The sequence below is a fragment of the Equus przewalskii genome, chromosome 19 (genome assembly GCF_037783145.1).
Source record: "Equus przewalskii isolate Varuska chromosome 19, EquPr2, whole genome shotgun sequence".
Taxonomy (NCBI): Eukaryota; Metazoa; Chordata; class Mammalia; order Perissodactyla; family Equidae; genus Equus; species Equus przewalskii.
In genome coordinates this window covers 12148809-12168464 of record NC_091849.1, presented here as the reverse complement: position 1 = coordinate 12168464, position 19656 = coordinate 12148809, and the positions used below count along the sequence as shown (strand labels likewise).

Genomic DNA, 19656 nt, shown 5'->3' with positions numbered 1-19656 from the left:
TCAGTGTTTCAAACTTACACCACCTTCTAATGACAGACTCCCTGGAGTTCTTGACATGAACCAGGTTCTTTCTCACTTCCATGTCATCTGACAGACTATTCAAATCTCTCATTCTTGCTTTCCTGAGAAATCTCTCTTTGTTTTAAAGGCTCAGCTAAATATCATCACTGTTGGAATATCTTCCCTATATCCATACCTCCTCAACCTGCAGGTAGTGTTAGGGACTTCCTTCTTTTAGAAGTCGTACATACTTCTTTTATAATACTGATACTGTGGTGTTTTCTTATTGATAAGTATGTTTACGTATCTGTATTATGTGCTTGTGAACTTGGAGAGGTCAAGGACTAACTCTGTAATTCTGAATTTCCCGAGTCCAACATGATGATCCCCTTACCTATTTATTTATTCTTAGTCACCTAAATGATTTTTCCCATTTAATAAAGCCAACAACTCTAATGAGACTGATTCCACAAATAACGACAAGTTATAGTTTTATCACCTTACTCTATAAATCTTGACCAAATCAACTTAATTATCAGGCGTATGAGTTAGTTATTTCGTGAATCGTCTCTCTAGCACTAAGATGACCTCTCAGAGCTACCCTGGAAGAGAGGTGGGATCAGCACGGAGAGGGGACAGGGGTCAGGTATGAGGCATAAAACAAGTGTGAATGGCTGTCTGCTGATATTTCAAAAGCAAATGTAACAATCTTTGATTATTTACACCTCTGCTCCCCTGCATTAGCAGAGACAAAGCATAAACATAATCTCCTCTCTCTAAACAACAACAAAAACTCAATACAAGAGAAAGACGAAAATAAAACCATGAGTATCTATACCATTAAGTAAGGACTTAAATATTCAGCTGAGAAAAAAAAAGGACTCCTGGCAAGTTATTTCCAAAATGTTTCAAGACAGAACCACTGAAAGGACTCCAGGTGATCCTTATCAGTCTAACTCCTGGGTAAACTTACCATCCTTTCCTTCAAATAACTACACCCTTAGAAAGCACCATGTGTCATTCAGAATTCAAATACAACTTCCAATTAAAATATTTAAAGGTGAGACATGTTAAAACTAGTTTGCACAAACTATTTTTGAAGAAAAATGATATTTCAAGTACCTTGCTTAAGTTGCTTTTCCACTTGCTTGAATAGACCAATAAATCTGATTTGGAATGCGTAGTTATTGCTTGACAATATAGTGATTTTCCAGTCTTCTGTTTTGAATTAAGGAGAGAAAGAGCAACTTTTGTAGGCAAACCGAGTGGATTTGGATTACTACCGCTCACGGTCCAATCAGTGTAGGCCGAAGTTTTCTGGTCATTCTGTAGCAAATGCAATGCCTTCTGTCTCAACAGATAACACCACGTAAAGTTGGTTGTGGTCTTCAGGCTGGGGAAGGACGGCTGCTGCGTGTCTCCAGCATCAAACACCGCAAGAGTGGTAGCTGTAGGCTGACTTTGTTCTTGAATGTTCACTTTGTCACTTTGATTTTTAACCCCTGGAGACTTCCTTTCTTGGTTGTTGTCTATACATTCCAAAGGAGAAATGTGAGTATTTTCTGAAGGGACAGGTGAATTTGTAACTGTAAGAGTTAGCGATGCGGATGACTTGATGTTTTCAAATTCTTGCAATTCTTTTATAGGTTCTATAACAGGCTTACAGGGTCCTGATGATAAATTATCAGCTGGTAAAACATCTGTCAAATTAACAGCCTCGCTACTAATTTCAGGGTGAGAAAAAATATCCTGTTCCAATATCACACCTTCAAGAGGCTCTGTAGTACACACTTGCCTCACCAAAACAGGTTTCTTCTGTTTATGACCTTCATTAGCTCTTGGACTCAAGGGTTCCAACGGTCTGATGTCTGTTGCACAAACAGCTCCATTTTCATCTTTAGCTCGCTTTTGGTGCTTTTCCATGGCAATGTCTAAACTATTTGCTGGGGAAAGCATCCTTTTACTTGAAGCTGAAGATTCCTGTTGGGGGGAAAGTCTACCGATAGACATTTTCTGGGTTATGGGCAAGGATTCTGACAGAGAACAACTTTGGCCCATCTCTGAAAAAACACTTTTGGAAACAAGTTCTTCCCCTGGGTTTGGCAAAGCACTCTGGTGATCTTTTTGTGATTTTGGCATGGAGTTTTGCTCTTCGCTGATTGGCACCATACTACGATTAGCCTGGCAAGTTGGCTGACTGGATAGATCTTGGGTCACCAGGATTTGTGGCAGAGGTGTGACTGTGGCAAAACAGTACACTGGGACATTACCCTGCAGATGCACAGGCAGCGGAAATGATGTCGGCACCTTCTGCCCCTGACCACTGAGGGGCCCGAGCTTCAGTGGCGGTGGAGGACACGAATTAGACACGGCATCTACTAATTTGGTTGGTAAGGCTAATGAAGCTGCACAACAGTTGGCCCCAACTGGATCTGAAAGAACTTGCTTTGGCAAAGAATGTACAGGACTGGAAGAGCAAGACTGGCTTGAGGTGAAAACCTGACACTGAAGTTGGTACTTGGGAGCAAAGCAATCCTCACTTTTAGAAGATACACAGGAACTGGGACTTGCATCTGGTTTGACACTCTGTGTAGACACTTGCAGAGAAATCTGTGTGTTTTGGTGGCTAAGGGGTGCATGGATTTGATTTAACAAATTGATACCAAAAAGCTGTTGAACAGGAAAGATGTTAGTAGAGTTGGAATTTGAAGTTTCTGTTCGCAGATCTTTAACGTGAGTCTGGGAGCGCAATGTATTTGTAGGAAACTCAGCTAACGGTGTATTAGGGAGCTGAGGCCCCTGGAATGGCACTGCATTCACACTGGGAAGAGCAACAGTTTGGAAAGATGATGGGTTCACAGGAGACAGATGACTATCTGGAGCTAGGTTTAAAGATATCTGCCGTATCAGTGGGCCTCTCCTTCTTTCTAAGAGAGGCACGTGCCCGGGGACCCCCATACCGGAAGGGGATGTTGGAGGCTGCAATTCAATGAGCGGTGTTGTCTGAGGTGGAGTTATGCTTCCACAGTCAAACGATTTACTTCTGAAATCAGAGACCTCCATTGATGTCTGCATGCAGTTAATCTGTTCTGATGCAGCACGCCTCATTTCCCGGTGAGTTCCAGGAACATTAAGTGTGTTGGAGCCAGCTGGAATCATGAGAAACTCTGCTTTATTTAGAAAATCGATTTTGGGGGAAGCCTCAGTTTTAGAAATGTCCTCTACGTCTAACGAAGCTGAGAAACTCGAAGTCTGAGACAAACTACTCTCCCGACTTAGACTCCTGGAGAGAGTGGAATCAAAACTGGACTCAGTGGAGGAATGCTCTATCTCAGCAAGACGGAGCCTCTTCTTTTTGGGCGGTAGTTTCTCTGTCGGCAATTTTGACAAGGTTTCACTACGCTGAGGCCAACTGAACTTCTCTGATTTCTCCTGATCGTGGCCTTGGGCTTCAAGGTCCCGATCTGGCTCCTCAGTGACCAGAATTTCTGGGACTTGGATGTTGGGCTGCCGAACAAGTCTTGAGGGCTGTCCCAACAGATGTCGTTCACTTGAAATCTTTCTTGAAGCTTCCTGAAGTTCTCCTCTAAGAGCATCTGATAGAGCAGGCTGGGGAGGATGAGACGTGCCCCGAGAAGGGTGACCTTCCTCCTGGGAAATTCCTATTACTGTCAGAGACCCAGCCTTCACGGTTCTACTCAGCTCCTGGAAAGAAACTGGGGAACCTCTTTCAAAAGACTCAAGCTTGTCAAATGAACTGGGTCTGCTCAGCGAGTTTGTATGCTGGATGACTGAGATGCCAGTCCCATGTCTCTTCAGCTCTCCCTTGTCCTGGGCAGCTGAACTTATCTGTTGCTCCACGATAGTGGACAGCTTTGGATCCACGCTCTGGTCGGAGCCTCTGGCAACAAGCTGAATTTGGGAGTTTTGCAACTGAATATTTCTATGCTGCTGGTCACCTGTTATGGCAACATTATGTTTTGACAAACTGGAGGCAGAGCCCATAGTATTCTGGAAGTGAAGGCCTTCGGAGCTTTTTGGAGAAGCTCCACTATCATTTTGCTGAAGTTCATCATCATCTCCAACACTTTTCATCTTCCTCCTTTTTCTTATCTGGGGCATCTGGTCCCAGACTCCTGTGGAACCAGCAACTCTGTAGTGCAGAATCTGAGGTTGGGTACTGCTAGGCATGGGGCTGTGTTCAGGTTCTCTTATAGTCACCTTTGTTTTTGGTCCGTGTAACTCTGAACAGTAAAATTTCTTATGGTTTTCAAAATTTTCCAGTTTTCTGTACCTGTTTCTACAGGTTTCGCACTCAAACATTGTCCCTCGCCCTTGATGAGACTTCTTTTTTTCTAAATGTGAGCCTGGTGCCAACGGCTTGTTCCTTGCTGACACAGGTTCACTCGTGGCACCGCATCCCTGATAGCTCTCATCCAGGGACTGTCCAATCCCGAGGACATGGTTCTCATTTGCTGACGAGTCTTCCACTGCTGCTTGTCTGACAAGGGTACGCGGATGTCCACTTTGGGGCACAGAAGTGTTAGGTCCTGATACAAAGACATCATCATAGAAAGTGCCCATTTTGTCATCAAATGACTGACTTCCTCTCAGAGGATGCGGGGGAGGTATTATGTTTGCAGGTACAGCTGAATAACCTGTGGTGGGCATAGAATTACTTCTTGTAATGGGCAAACAGTCAAGGGAAGGTACAGACAGAAGAAACACTTGCTTTGATTTCTCAGTAGGGGTGAAAGGGGACTTTGGTATATCAGAGCTGGAACTTGTTCTCCGTCCCATAGGTTTTAAGTCAAACTGGAAAGAATCCTTAAATATGTACGATTTGGGGGAATCGATACTTCCTCGTCGTGAGAGAGAGGTTCTACGTGGCTTTACACTATCCAGTTGCTTATCATCTACCAAGGCTTCATTGTCAGAGATGAGCTTTGATATCCGTTCTTCAAGTGTTTTTGTTGCCAGAGGCGGGGGCATCTGACCTGGTAAGAGCAATGCTTTTTCACCTGCTGGCAGAGTAGAAGGCGCTGGTGTATTGATACGAGGTGCAGAGGGCCCATTATTCTTACTTGAGTCTTGTTCCGTGGTGGGTAACGTTCTAGCAAAAGGAGTTGGTGGACTCACTGTTTGATCAGCACTTTCAGAACGTGAGAAATACCCAGAGTCTGTACTTCCTAAACTTCGAGGACTCAGCAGTTTTCCTTGTTGCTCTTGGGTGTAATCAGTGGCCTGCTGCCTTTGTAGTTGGGCATGTACTGTTCCCACGTGAGATTCCTGTTTTCCTTCTGGCTGACTCATGTCCCCTTTCTGACGGGACTTCTCATCAGTCTCTAGAAAGGACGCCCAGGCTGAAAGTGACAGTACGCTGGTTGCCTGAAGGTCCTTCTGTTTCTGTGCACTAGAAAGTTCAGGCTTGGAATCCGTAACCTTTGGACTGTCAACCCTCAAAGGAGACACATTGATGGGATGGACCACAACTTTTGGTAACTCTGTCACAGCTTGTGATTCTGAAGATTTGGCCTGTAATGACAAGTCACCTACCACATGATCTGGATTGCCTGGAATGGAACTTGATTTTGGTAAAACTTCAGAATTTGATAGCATTTTCATTATCTGCACAGGCTGCAGGTCCACGGAGCCAGGCTCATTGTGTCTTTCATCAGCAGCACCCTCCTCATCGCTCTCCCCACTGTCTTCTACATCTGAATGGATACTAAGTGCCTTGGGGGACTCGTGTGACAAAAATAAACCACCAGCATCTGGTTGCAAGACAAGACCCAGTTTGATAGTATGTGCGTGGGATTTTTTGTGCTTGTACAGATTGCTTTTAGTCTTAAATGAAAATCCACAGGTCACACAGGGATAGGGTCGCTCTCCGGTGTGGGAGCGGATGTGCTTTAAAAGCACACTAGGCTTTGCACAAGCTCTATTGCAATACTCACAAATATACTTTCCTTGTTTTTTTGGCTTCTGATCTTTCAGAAGAAGATTGCACATTTGTTCTACGCTATGATTAACAACAGAGGTGACAGGAGTTGAATTATAAACCGGGGTGGGGGGTGACTGTGTAGAATGGGCTGGACTTATTGACATGGGTGAAGCAGAATCCATTTGCTGGTTTTGAGGAGTAACCTGAGTTCTACCGGAAGGTGAAGTTAGACCTACTGATGACGTCATGGCTGTATTATAAACCTGTCCAAGTCTGGCGTTCTCTTGATCGTGCGGGTTCGTCAGGGATCTTGGGAAACCTGAAGACGCTGGAAGCTGTTGATTTTGTTGGTTAGATTTAGAAACAAAGTGTTCGTGTTGATTATATGAATGAGAAATTGACTGAACGGCTGCTTGCTCATTCTTCTGAGCAGCAGACACATGCGCTGCATATGAGGTACAAGAAGACTTTGATTCAGCAACAAATTCTTGCGAAGTCTGGTTTGGGGCATCCATTGAGCTGTTTTTCAATTGAGAAGGGGATCGTACAGTTTTATTTGGTCTCAGTTTTTCTATCTTAACTGCACAAGGTGAGCCCTTTTGTGACAAGGTGCTCAGTTCTGGCTCCATTGCTTTCAGTAAGACATCAAACGCGGTGTTCGTGTACGAGGGGGAAGCAGGACTACAGTTAGAGGAGATACATTCACTATGGTCAGTCCTGGCTGTACCTGACAGAGAACTCGAGTCACATTTTCCATCTGGCAAATTTAACTTGGCGGGGTCAGAGCCTTCCGACCTCCACCTGCACGCTTCAGACGGGTGCTGCAGAGCCAAGGGCTTCTTTGGGGAGACACATTCTTCGGATTTAGAGGCCTCGGCAGTTATCCCGGGTGTCTCTCCATTTTGTCTGGTAACCTGCTTCCCATTTTTCACAGGACTATGGTTCTGTTTCTTGTGAGACTCTGAAGCACTCTGAAGGACAGCGAAAGAGGGCTCTTGTGTGTTGTGTTTGTGTTTTGCTTGAAGAGGATTTCTCAGTGGGGATTTTGGTATTTTTTTCAGGTGATTCTCAGCTACAATCTTTTTTCGTTTCACACCTTTAAGCGATTCTGAAGTTCCTTTAATACCAGCCTCTAAGATTTCTGTTAAAAAAACAAAAATAAAAAATTGGTAAAATGGTACATATACCAAAATGGGTACACACACTATTATGAGGGTGTTAGGAGGATTGAAGAAAGTCATTTAAGGAAAGCCTACTTTGGATAAAGCTGCATTCTAACATCCTGGCAATCTTAAGAATGTTGCCAATCAAAATCTATTGGAACCATCACGCAAAGACCTTAGAGTACATTTCAAGAACGCTGTGTTCCTCTCCTGACCCCCTCTCCCCCCAAGATCCTGGAACCAGATCTTTCAAAACTAAGTTCTCCTCCTCCCCTCACCCTCACAGCTGAGGACTCTGTCTACACAACAGTCGGAGACAGCTGGCCCACAAAGAAGAAAAATCAACCTTTTAATGCAGGGGGTTGTGAGGGAGATTTGACCATCTTATCACATTTAGTATCTCTTAAAGCAAACTTCTCAAGTTTCTAAATAACAGTATTGCTCTAAAATAGGCAATACTAATATTCTTATGAGAAAAATGGCTACCATATAATAATTTTTAGAGCAATCATACAAGACGATCATGAGCTATCCGCTGGTAGAACCATCAAGTATTGCTATATTAGCAATTATATCAATGAACAGAAAAATATGAATCCACTGATTTGTGTCTCTTCACCAACAAAACTAAAGAAGTCATAATGTTGTAATGGCCCTCAGTGGAAAAAAAAAGTCACCAATTTAACTGAACAAAATATTCAACGGCGACGTTTCTTTGTTGCTAATGATAGGCAGGTAGGTACGTAGCTAAAGCTTCCTGCCCGACAGAGGAGATGGCACCACCTCCATTTCGGGCTGTGCTAGAAATACATTAGCATTTAAATGGCATCAACAACTCACAATCTCTGTCAACTATTATATTTTTGAGTAATAAATACTTGCCATAATTTAGTGTGCTTCCATTTGCTGTATCCTTGGGCACACAAACCGAAATTATTCAAGCTTATATTACTTATTTGCAGAAAAGCCAAACACTACTCTAATTCCTCATTATTTTCAAATAGCTCTTGCAATGTACATATCTGAAATTCATATTAGACCAAAATGTCTACACCATAATAACCATTTTGCATTTACTGAAGATAAAAATTTACATACAATAAAACATAGTCTAGTCATCTTGTGACATTAGTTTATGTACTGTCATATATTAGTTTAATGAAAAAAACACATACCAATCCAACTACAGATACATTTACCCGCCATAGTCAGAAGGGCAAAAAAAGGAAAGGAAAAAAAAAAGGAGGGTATCTCATAACTAACATATTTGAGCTAAGGAATAATAGGGAAAAAAATATCAGTATTGTTGATACCTTTACCAAATTATGTTGAACAAATCTTTTATTCTTCAATCCACTCATTCATAAAACGCTGTTTTCCCGCCTCAAGATGAATGTAACAAAGTCAAGATGTACTGTATACCTCTAATTAATTCTATCTGGCAAATGGGCAAAATGAAATATGATGACCCTCAGCGAGGGTGAGCAATTTCCCACTCACTTCCAGAAAGCCTGGAGGGGGGCTGTAGCATAAAAGTGGAAGGCAGGAGGCTGGCAGAATAAATATAGAAGCAGAGAGGAGCAACCACTTGCAGGAGCAGGAGTTCCCAACTAGGGCGACGGTCAGAGCGCAAACACTAGACACTTAAAAAAAATCTGCCCACGTCAGGCCCTGTCAGGGCCTCTGCACCGGAGCCCTGCTTGGAGTCAACATGTTTGTTATATTTTACATACTTTTTAGAATGAGCTTTTCTTTTTAGACAAACTTATTCGTAAAAAAAAAATTAAACAATGCCTTACACTGCAAAGAAAAATTCAAAGATTCAACCCACTGGCAGAACACCGAGAAATACCACACACAGTAAGTTTTGAAAGGATCATTCTACATATGTTTTAAACAAAAAGAGTAAAATGTAACTTTGTACTTCAATGAAAATGAAGCTGAAGTGAAAATAAGAGTTACTAAACTTAAGATCCATATTTCTTCATAGAGATACTATTTCCTAAAAACTTCTCTGAAGAACTTGAAAAAACATACTGTAAACAGATTTTTTTTGCAGTTTTTGAACTACATGTTTCAATTTTAGATGAAGGCTGACTCATTCCTCTTTTGTCAAAGTGTGTAACATTTATATTCTATTTGCATAATTGTTTACCCTTAGTTCTCTATTTGAATTTTAACACTTACCCAGTGCTAATATACCAATTCTTTCCTTCAAGACTTTGCACACTGCTTTCTGGCAATGATGCTCACATGGGAAGCCTGGTGCCAGCCTGACTGGCAGTGTCCCCCCTTGGGTGGTGGGCCTTTTTGCAGCCTGTACATCCGCAAAATTCTTTATTTTTGAAGTCTAATAAAGTAAGTAGGAGTCAGCTCAGAGTTGATCAATGTACAACTTTTAATCTTTTCCTAGAACACAATGACCTTCTTTTTAAGGAGATTCATTTAATTTATCTCAGAAAACTTACATTATATCCTCAAATATATTTTCTGGTCCATTTTTCCTTTGGGGTGGGCTTCTTCACTTTATGAACATCAATTATCTTTATGCTGTACCACCCTTACGATGATTTATATTTCTTTCATCTTTTTGTTTTTTTTTTTGCTTTCTCTAGAATTGTCTAAAGCTTTTCTCTTATGTCAATAATTCAATTCTCAGGCCATTAAGTTCCTTACTGTTTCAAATTTTTATTAGTTTTGGACTGAAGTTGCTTTGTTCTCATTTTGTTCCCTTAGTTCCATATTTCCCATTTCATCTCATTTCACTGTCTCATGTTTGAGCTCTTGCTTTAATAAATTTATGATCTTATTAAGTTCTATGCTTAAAAAAAATTCTGTTTCTGGGGTAATATTTTCTTTAAGGCTGAGTTTGTGGTCCATCTTTTCATGTTCTCTCTGCTATTCTATCGCTTGAGGTCATGGGAAATGGCAAAGGGATGGCATTTAACTGAGAATCTGTTCCTAACAGTCTTTTTCTGAGTTGTGTTCATTCTTCTAAGATTCTGTTGGATCTCCTTTAACACTGTTCACTCTCCCTGCTCAAGAGAGAAAGCCCATGCCATCATGGGTAGATGGACAGGGATGGCCCTGGATGTTGTTAGGAGGTGAGAGGATGGTGGAAGGGATGAAAGAGAGATGTAAAAACAGGGAGGGTACCAGGCACATATGAGATGAACACTGCACTGTCATTCTAGAGGTGGAACTGAAGCAAGGTGCATGCCTTATTACTGACTGTCATGCTCCGTCCCTTGGTTCTCAAGACTTGGGGCTGGAGTGCACAGAGTGGGTGGCTGAGCCATCTGGCTAGGAATTATAGAGAGAACCCTCCTCTTGGGAACCAGTGCCCTGGAGTACGCGGTGGCAGGCCTTGGGTTTTCAGAGAATGATACACCTGGGGTAGTTTTTTAAACTCATCTTAATCTTGATTAATTTCAAATCTATTAGAGAGTCACTGGAGTTACTTTCTCTTGTCCGCTCATCTCAGGAAAGAGCACAATCACCACTCACTGTGGCTTCATCTACGACATCTGGCAGGGTTACCACACACCATGGAGTTAAGAGGATGTGCAGACCAGAATGCCTCAAAGCAGAAATACAGTTGGGGTGGAGGGTGGGAGGGGAGCAGCTGTTTACTGTTTTAAAGACAATTTGTTGTTACAATAGACTAAAATGAAAATAAATTAGAGGAAGTAGAGAGAAAGACAAATTATGAGACACGTGGTGGAAGACAGCTCAAGAAGGATGCCTCTTTAATATGCTCACGCCCGCAGCCACCAGAGCATAGACCTACCCTCTGCTTCGTATATGGACACTGCTTTATATTTACCAGCGTCTGACCCCAGAGCTGCTGGGTTTTTACAATATGAGGGTTGGACATGCTTGGTGCACATAATCCTCTCCATGTGAAAGATGAAACACAACCCTCTTTCCTTAAACAGGGAGAACATGTGATCAGCTTGGAAAGCGGGTGCGAAACGTTCAAAAGAGGAGTCAACCAACTTCTGAAAATTATATCCTGGTCAGCAGGCTACTGGAAATGGCTGACAATCATGCAGAACCTCTGAGGCATCAACAGGTCAGAAATCCAAACAGGAATTCATTTAACTGATACAAATCACACTGAGGAGAGGGAGCAAAATTGGCAGTGTTGCCATTGTCAGAATCTTTGACTTGCTGGGTTTCATAAAATAGTCCGAGTTCTCCTCCATCAGGAAGGCAGCGGACAACAGCTGGAAAGATCACAGCAGACACCTGACTGGAGGAGAACAGTTAGGGAAACAAGTTGAATTCCTAGTCCTCTGCACTGAAGGCACTGGCATTGCATTCCCTAAGGCACAGGCTTAATCAATATTGCGCTCCTCTACCTTTAGGGGAGAGCACCAAAGCTTCAGAAGAGACCGCCAGCTGATTTCCAGTATTACTTCTACTTCTAGAGAATAATAGATTAAAAACGAGTAACTTTCCTGGCTCAGGAGAGCATCTGAGTTGCCAGCTAAGTGTGACATAGCATAATCTCAAGACTGATAGTAGGTATGGTAAACTACAAGCTAATTGTATGTTTAAAATCCTGCCTTGATTGAAGATGAATCTCTTTCAGATTTACTCAGAGACACATCAGTGTAAAAAACTTTAGATCTCTCTTGGGTCTTGGGGACACAAGGACAATCGGTTTTCCAACAACCGAGAGCATGTTGAGTCAGAGTCAAGACATCAGACGCAGAGAGACCACTGAGAAGGCCTTTCAGTAGTTCATGCAGGACTTAAAATGCTACCTTGAACTCAGGTAGTGACAGTGTGCCTCCTGGCTGAGTCAAAGCAAGAAAACCCGAGAAAGGTTTGCCAAAGACTCTGCTGAGGGTTCCATCTCTATCTGGCAGGACTGAGCTAGTCTGAGAGGGGAAAAAATCAGTTCACTTTCTATTCTACCAAATCTCATGCTCAATATACATGTGGAGAATTATAAATTGTAGCTGAAAATCCAGGACTATAAATTTTCAATTGGGAAATAGTTAGGCTACTTATGGCATAGCCACTTAACATAACATTATACATCCATCTAAAATAATTATGAAGATTACATAACAATATGAAAACCATGACATATTAAATATAACATGCGTCTTCTTTTCTTTCCCTAGAGAGAAGTCCGAGCTGGAGGCACAGATCTGGGAATACACAGTGAGAGCTGTTTTTGTGAAAGTACGTAAACGATAGGCCAGAGAGAATAAACAATGGACAGAGAAGTGTGCCATCATAAGCTGGGGTAATCCCTACACTTAAGGATGAGCTAGAAATAAAACGAAATAAGAGATGATAAGACAGATGAGAGAAAACATGTGATAGTGAAGTGTGCGGGAAGTCAAGGCTTAGAGACTTTTAAGAAGGAAGATGTGGCCAACAGTGTTAACTATGACATTCAGATAAACAGGACTCAACAAGAGGGTGCTGGGGTGGGCAGTCACGGGGACTAGGAGAACACCGTTATCTCAGGGAGCAGTTGTCAGCTGGGTCCTGGGGTAAGAGTCATATCACAAAAAGGTAAGGAGAGAGGGAGGGCATGGTGAAGTGTAAGGGCCAGCAAATACAGAGCGCTTTCTGAGAATCTGGCTGTGAAGGAACAGCGAAAGGCAGGATGCCAGCATGAGGGGAAGAAGAGGTTAAGGGACGGTTTCTTTAGGATAAGGGGGGTTGAGTGTGCTTACAAGCAGGAAGTAAAAGTCGGCAGAGAGAAAGAGATTGAAAATGCAAAGCAGACAAATTAACATTCGATAAACACTCATACTAGAGGTATAATCACAAAGCTACCACGTAGACGTGGGAACACTCATTTCACTCAGCAAGCAACAGCAGGACACATTCAGTTAATCTCCAAGTCCTTCCCATTCCTCATGGGATGTAATTCAAACATCTAACTTGGCCAAAAGATGCCTGGTCATCTGGCTCATAATTCACATTATTCACATAACCATTTTGAATAAGGGTGAATGATATTTAATAAAATTCAATATCCATTTCTTATTTTAAAAAATAAAAACCGGTGAGTCTGCTTCAGGATGTAGAAACTTGAAAAGAGTGTGGCACCCATCTTAACAATAAGAAAAAGCCAGAAATATCACAAAAATCAGAACTTCTCTTGAGTCTATCAGAAAGCTGAGGTCACCAAGCAGCCTGAACCCCAGGGCGGAGTGGGCAGGAAGATGTGGAGGAAGATGCGGTAGCCAGGCAAATAAATGAGAAAATATCACCTAAAATTGTAAGAAACTGCTGGAAGCCGAGTGTGCGCTGCATGAGCAGGGCCTCAGACATGGGGCAGTTCACACTCACTCCGGCTCTTTTCCCTGGGCCTCCAGCAGGTGCCCTCACAAGGGGCAGGCGGGAGAGCAGAGAGAGCAGCCCTCCACGCGCAGGCACATAGGAGGGGTCAGCCGCTGCAGAAAAGGCACACGGTCACACACCCTGCCTGAACACTTCTCTCACATGGAGCAAAGCTTTAAGCTGCTGGGAAAGGAATGGCAGACATGTCATCCACAGGGCACCCACGGGGCATAGGTAAAACCCACTGCAGCTTGTGGAAAGGCAGAAGAAGAAATCTACCATCCCAGGGGAGGTAGGAAACAGTCCTGGGACCAAAATCCCATAATGATAAAATGAGAGGTCTGCTACCACGGGAGAGGGACAGAAAACACTGGAACTGCTTAAGACTGAGGCTGGACCAGGATAACAGAGCAATCCTCACCTACCCCCACTACCAGCCTAGCCCTGAGCCTAGCAAGAGCAGTTTACTGCCAGGAGAGGGGCAAGGAGAGACTTGCGCCCAGCCAATGGCACAGGCAGCTGAAAGCGGGGCAGGGAGCCCTAAAACTCTAGATCTCGAGCCCCACTATAAGCACAAGGAAATGGCAGGCCACGGCCAGAAGAATTAGAGGCCAGTGTGGTACACTGAAGACAAACACGGCAACAACAAAATCCAGACCCGACCCAACTCCTCAGCAGACTGACTTCAATCCCCGCCCGATGACCTGACAGAAGAACAGTGCCCATTTCCAGCCATTAAAAACTACAGATCTCAGTATCTACTGTTATACGCACAATATCCAAAATTCAATTAAAAAATAAGACACACGTGCACACACACATTACAAAACAACCCACTGTTGGGGGCCAGCCCAGTGGCACAGCAATTAAGTTTGCACATTCTACTTCGGTGGCACTGGGTTTGCCAGTTTGGATCCCAGGTGCATACCTACGCACCGCTTGGCAAGCCATGCTGTGGCAGGCATCCCACATATAAAGTAGAGGAAGACAGGCATGGACGTTAGCTCAGGGCCAGTCTTCCTCAGCAAAAAAAAGGAGGGTTGGAGGTAGATGTTAGCTCAGGGCTAATCGTCCTCAAAAATAGAAAGCCCACTGTCAAGACACAAAGTGATCAAAAGAACTAGACTCCAAGATGATCCAGACGTTGGAATTCTCAGACTGGGCATTTAAAATAACCATTATTATGTTAAAAGACCCAGAAGAAAAGCTTGACAACATGCATTCCACAAAAGGGAATTTAAGCAGAAAGAGAGCGTCAAATGAAAGTGATAGAAATAAAAAACATAGTAAACAGAGATAAAGAAAGCCAGTACAGGCTCATTAGTGGACTCAACAAAACTAAGGAGTCAGTGAACTAACAGACAGGCCAATAAACATTAACCAAGCAGAAACACAAGAAAAAGAGAGTTAAAAAAAAAATAACAGTGCATCCAAGAGCCAAAGAGCCACAGCACACGGGTCTAACGTATAATCGAAATCGCAGAACACGAAAGAACAGCGTAGTAGAAAATAGGAGAAGTAATGGCCGAGAATTCTCCAAAAATAAAAACAAAGCATAAATCCCAAATGCTTAGAGAACCCTCAACTAGATGAATAAAAGTAAGAAAGAACAAGAATAAAGAAAGAAGGAAAGAAAAAACAATAAACAAAAGGGGAAAAAAACCCACCACACAGACAGATCATATTCAAACTGCTGGAAACCAAACATAAAGAGAAAATCTTGAAGGCACCCAAAGGGTAGAAAAGTGTATTACACACAAAGAATCAGGAATAAAAATTAAAGCAGACTTCTCAACAGAAACTAGGGAGTGACATTTTTACGCTCCTGAAAGAGAAAACAAACTGTTGATCCAGAATTCTACATGTAGAAATAACAGCTTTCAAAACTGAAGGCAAAGCAAAGACTTTTTCAGAAAAACAAAGCTAAGAGAATTCGTTGCCAGCAGACCTGTACTGAAATGTTAAAACTTTGATTTGAATCTAAACATACAAATGAAGAGCTCTGAAAATGGAAATAATGAAAGGAAATTTTAAAAAGAATTTTAAAAATTCCATCACTTTAAAATATAATGCAGCATATTGTATATATTGTATATAGTGTATATAACGCAGTGTATAAAGCGTATTGTCCCTAATGGTAGTGATTATAATGGCCCTGCAAAATGTCCACAGCCTAATTCTTGGATCCTGCAAATATGTTCCCTTAGGTGGGAAAGGGGACTCTGTGGATGTGATAAGGTTACGGACGTTAAAATGGGGAGACTATCCTGGGTTATTCAGGACCACTTCAAATTTAAGTCATCGACAGAAGAGGCGAGAGAGAGAGATATGAAGTGTGAGAGACTTGACCTGCCGTTGCCGGCTTTGAAGATGGAGGAAGGAAGCCACGATCCGAGGTAGGCAGGTGGACTCTCAAAGGTAGAGATGGCCTTCAACTGACAGTCAGCGAGGGCAGGAGGGACTCAGGCCCACAGATACAGAGATTTAATTCTCCCAATAACCTGAATAAGCAGGAAAGAGACTCTCCCCTAGGGCTTCCAGAAGAAACGTGGCCCTCTTGACACCTGATCACAGGCCAGTGGGACAATGTCAGGCTTCACACCTGTCGAGTTATAAGATAACGAGCATTTGTTAAACTGCTAAGTTTATAGTAATTTGTTACAGAGCAATAGAAAACGAATACAGGTAGCCACTGCGCACAAGTGACTATTTAACTTTTAAAACAAAGTCTGTGCCTCAAAAAAGCTAAAAGAACATATGAAGTATGTTCTCTGACCACAGTGAAATTAAACAAGAAATAAACAGCAGAAAGATGTCTGGAAAATCCCCAAATATTTGGAAATTAAACAACATATTTCTAAATAGCCTAGGGTCAAGGAGGAAGTCACTGGGAAATTAGAAAAATCAAAACAAAACTTCAGTGAACCAGAAAAATATGATAAAGAATATTCACCAGGCCAATGATATGCAATACTCAAAATCAAACACTAGAGACATCTCCTTGGAAGTCTGGGACAACAAAAGGATTCTTGCAGTAATTACCATGGGTTTTTAATCACTTCTCTAGATGAGCTAGCTAATACTATAAAAGAACAAAAAGAAATGAAATATAAATGATGGTAAGGAAGAAAATAGTATTATTTGCTGATAAAATAATGATCTCCCAGAGAACCCAAGAGAAATAACTGAAAATCTACTTTATCTAACAAGAGTTGAATAAAGTAGCTGCCTACCAAAAACATACAAATATCATTCTTTTCATTTATACCAAAAATAGTTAAAAATATAATGAAAAAATACTCTATTTATAAGAGTAATGAAAATAGAAAAATGCCTAGAAATAAATTTAACACAAAACATTCAAAACATACAGAAAATTAAAGTTTTCAGACATGATTAAAAAAAGACTTACAAAATGAAGAAACACACTTGGCTCCCAGGACAGAATCAGTATTCTGAAGATATCAATTCAATTATTTTCAAATTTCTAAATTTTATACAATTTCAAACAACAAAAATTGTTTTGTTTTTTTAAAAATGTGACATGACTCTAATCCTCATTTGGGAGAATAAACATTCGAAATTAGACAATAAAATTCTGAAAAAGAATTATGTAAAGATAATTACATGGGGAGATATTAAATGATTAAATAGTATTTTCTCAAGATCAGATTGATGGTGAAACCAAAAAACCCATAGAAAGACTCCATCATTTACATGTACTTAGTATATGAAAAAGGGGCCTATTTCTAAATCTTGAGGAAAGGATGACACAGTTTTTAAATATACAGTGCAGGTTTCACTTAAGGGACGAAAAAATAAAGTAGATCTTAATTATGCAAACACCACATTCCAAAATAAGCTCAACAATTCAGTGTAAGTAATAAAAACCACAGAAAGAACTAGAAAAATATAGATGAATATTTAGCTAATCCTCAGAGTGAAAACATGTTTTCTAAGCAAAAAAAAAAAAAAAATTGAATGCATAAAAATTAAACTTTATGAGTATATATTAAAAAACTCTTCAGTATAAAAAAGCAAATGACAAACTAAGAAAAATATTTCAGCATATAAGGCAGACAAAGGGTTGATATTCTTAATATATAAAGAACTTTTATAAAAGTCTCTTATAAGAGACTTCTACCTCTATTAGTGGAGTATTAAGTAACTAAGTAATTAAAAACCCAACAAATAGTTGCTTATTGAACAATAGTTGAAAATAACATAGATCAAAATCTAGCAGTTATGGACAAAATAGGTCCTCAAATATTTGTGTAACTAATATTCAAAGACAAATGAATACTGCAGAACTTCTTTATATATAAAAGAAAATTTGCTAAGGAGTCAATATGATTTCAGGGAAATAGTTAGACTGTAGGAATATAGGAAAAATAAAAGAAAAATAAAGTCCGAAATAAATCAAATTGAAAAATTTTAAAGTAGAATAAGTAATACTTATCTTTGAAAATTTTAATAAAAAATCAATCTAATCAACAATAAATGTTCTTAGAAATGCAAAAGGATACAATATGAAAAAATTATAAGAAGAGGCTACTATATCTTAATATATTTGGATTCTTGAATAACATATAGAATATAACAAATTATACATACAATTGACCTATGAAGGTGAAAACTTGATCAGGCCTCCAACTGAGGAAGAAAATAAGAACACAGTATTCGAGACCTATACATACTCTTCTCCTTCCTCACAAACAGTCAAACTTTCAAGTAACTTAAGCAACCTTTCACATTAAATATAAGGAAAGCACCTCAACACAATCAATTAAATCCTGACAGATCAAAACACAATCAACGTTACAGGCCAGTCTCAGCGCATGGCATGCCAATCACGCAGTTGTCAAAACCAGAAATTGCCCTAGACTCCTCCCACCCTCCTACTCACTCGCTCACCACTTCTGCTCATTCCTCCCTCCAATCCTCACTGCTCAAACGCGTCCTCTGGTGGGCTCTGGATCCAGGGAAGCCTGGGGTTAAGTCCCGGCTCTACCACTTACTAGTTATGTGACCTCACACACCTTCTGTTACTGTTCCTCGTTATCTGCAAGACGCATATAACGGCACCTCATGGGGTTGAGAGGATAATTTAAATTAATCCATGTAGAAAGCACGGTGTGGTACTCAGAACTCCAATTTTAGCCCATTATTACTGCTACTGTTGATGGTATTATTATTACCATCATTATATCATCATGTTGCAATTGCAATACCAGAACAAAACAATGTCAGCATTTACTTTCTATAATACTGCACACTAAATAATACTGAACAGCCAGGATTAACACTTATATTTAAGCTTCAGTGAAACTAAATTTTTAGTACTCTTCTAATAAAAAAATCATAAACAGGTATTCTTTTGACGTTTTGTAATAAGTTTATGAAAGAGCTAACATTATCCTAATATGTTCTATGTATTCGAATATAAAATAAGAATTATTTAAAATAGATTGAACACTATTAAAGTAAAGAATACTAAGTTAACACACACAAAATAATTTCTTTTAGAAGTATATCCTTAAAAATGACAAGGTAACAACACTAGGTCACAAGTGTATCTTGCTGCTAAAAGTGTCAGCTGCTAAAATGCTATGACTCTACCTTATTCAAAAGAAAGGAGATGAGAGAGTTGTTCCAAATATATTTCACTGACTTTATCTTCAATACTTAAGGAGATGCTTTGAAGAACTTTTTGATCTTTTGGAGGAACTGTAGTCTTTAAAAGATTTTTATAGCAAGTTATATTTTTATTTCAAAGAAAGCATTTCCAGTAGCCTTAATCTTTGTTAGTTCCCTCATGTATAGATAAAGAATATAATGTGGGACTCCTTTTATCAATTTCATAACAATGTTCATAGTCTACTTGTTTTGAAAGTCTCTGAATCATTTGTACATAGACGTTTTGCTTTGTTGACTGCCATTTCTCCCACACTGGGGAATTACATAAGATCAGAGCTTTTTCAGGTAAGTACAATTTTTGTTATAGATTTCTAATTTCATGCCATTGTGATCAGAGAACAAACTTGGTATTATTTCAATCCTCTTAGATTTACTGATAAATTTTTATGGCCTATCCTGGAGAATGTTCCATATGCACTGGAGAATAACGGGCATTCTGCTGCTTTTGGATGGAATGTTCTATAGACGTCTGTTACGTCTAGCTGTTTTATTGTGTTGTTCAAGTCTTTTATTTCCTTGTTGACCTTCTGCCTGGTC

General features: G+C 40.5%; 1 protein-coding gene across 10 annotated transcripts in view; it reads right to left on the bottom strand.

Annotated features, from left to right (window-relative positions):
• The window catches only part of HIVEP1 (HIVEP zinc finger 1), a 135789-nt gene that overhangs the window by 32277 nt on the left and 83856 nt on the right, over positions 1-19656 (bottom strand). For all 10 annotated transcript variants that reach the window (XM_008523183.2, XM_008523185.2, XM_070584070.1 and 7 more), the window contains one exon: positions 1123-7085. In XM_008523183.2, coding sequence (XP_008521405.2) covers positions 1123-7085 — 5963 coding nt within the window. The remainder of the gene's footprint in view (positions 1-1122; positions 7086-19656) is intronic.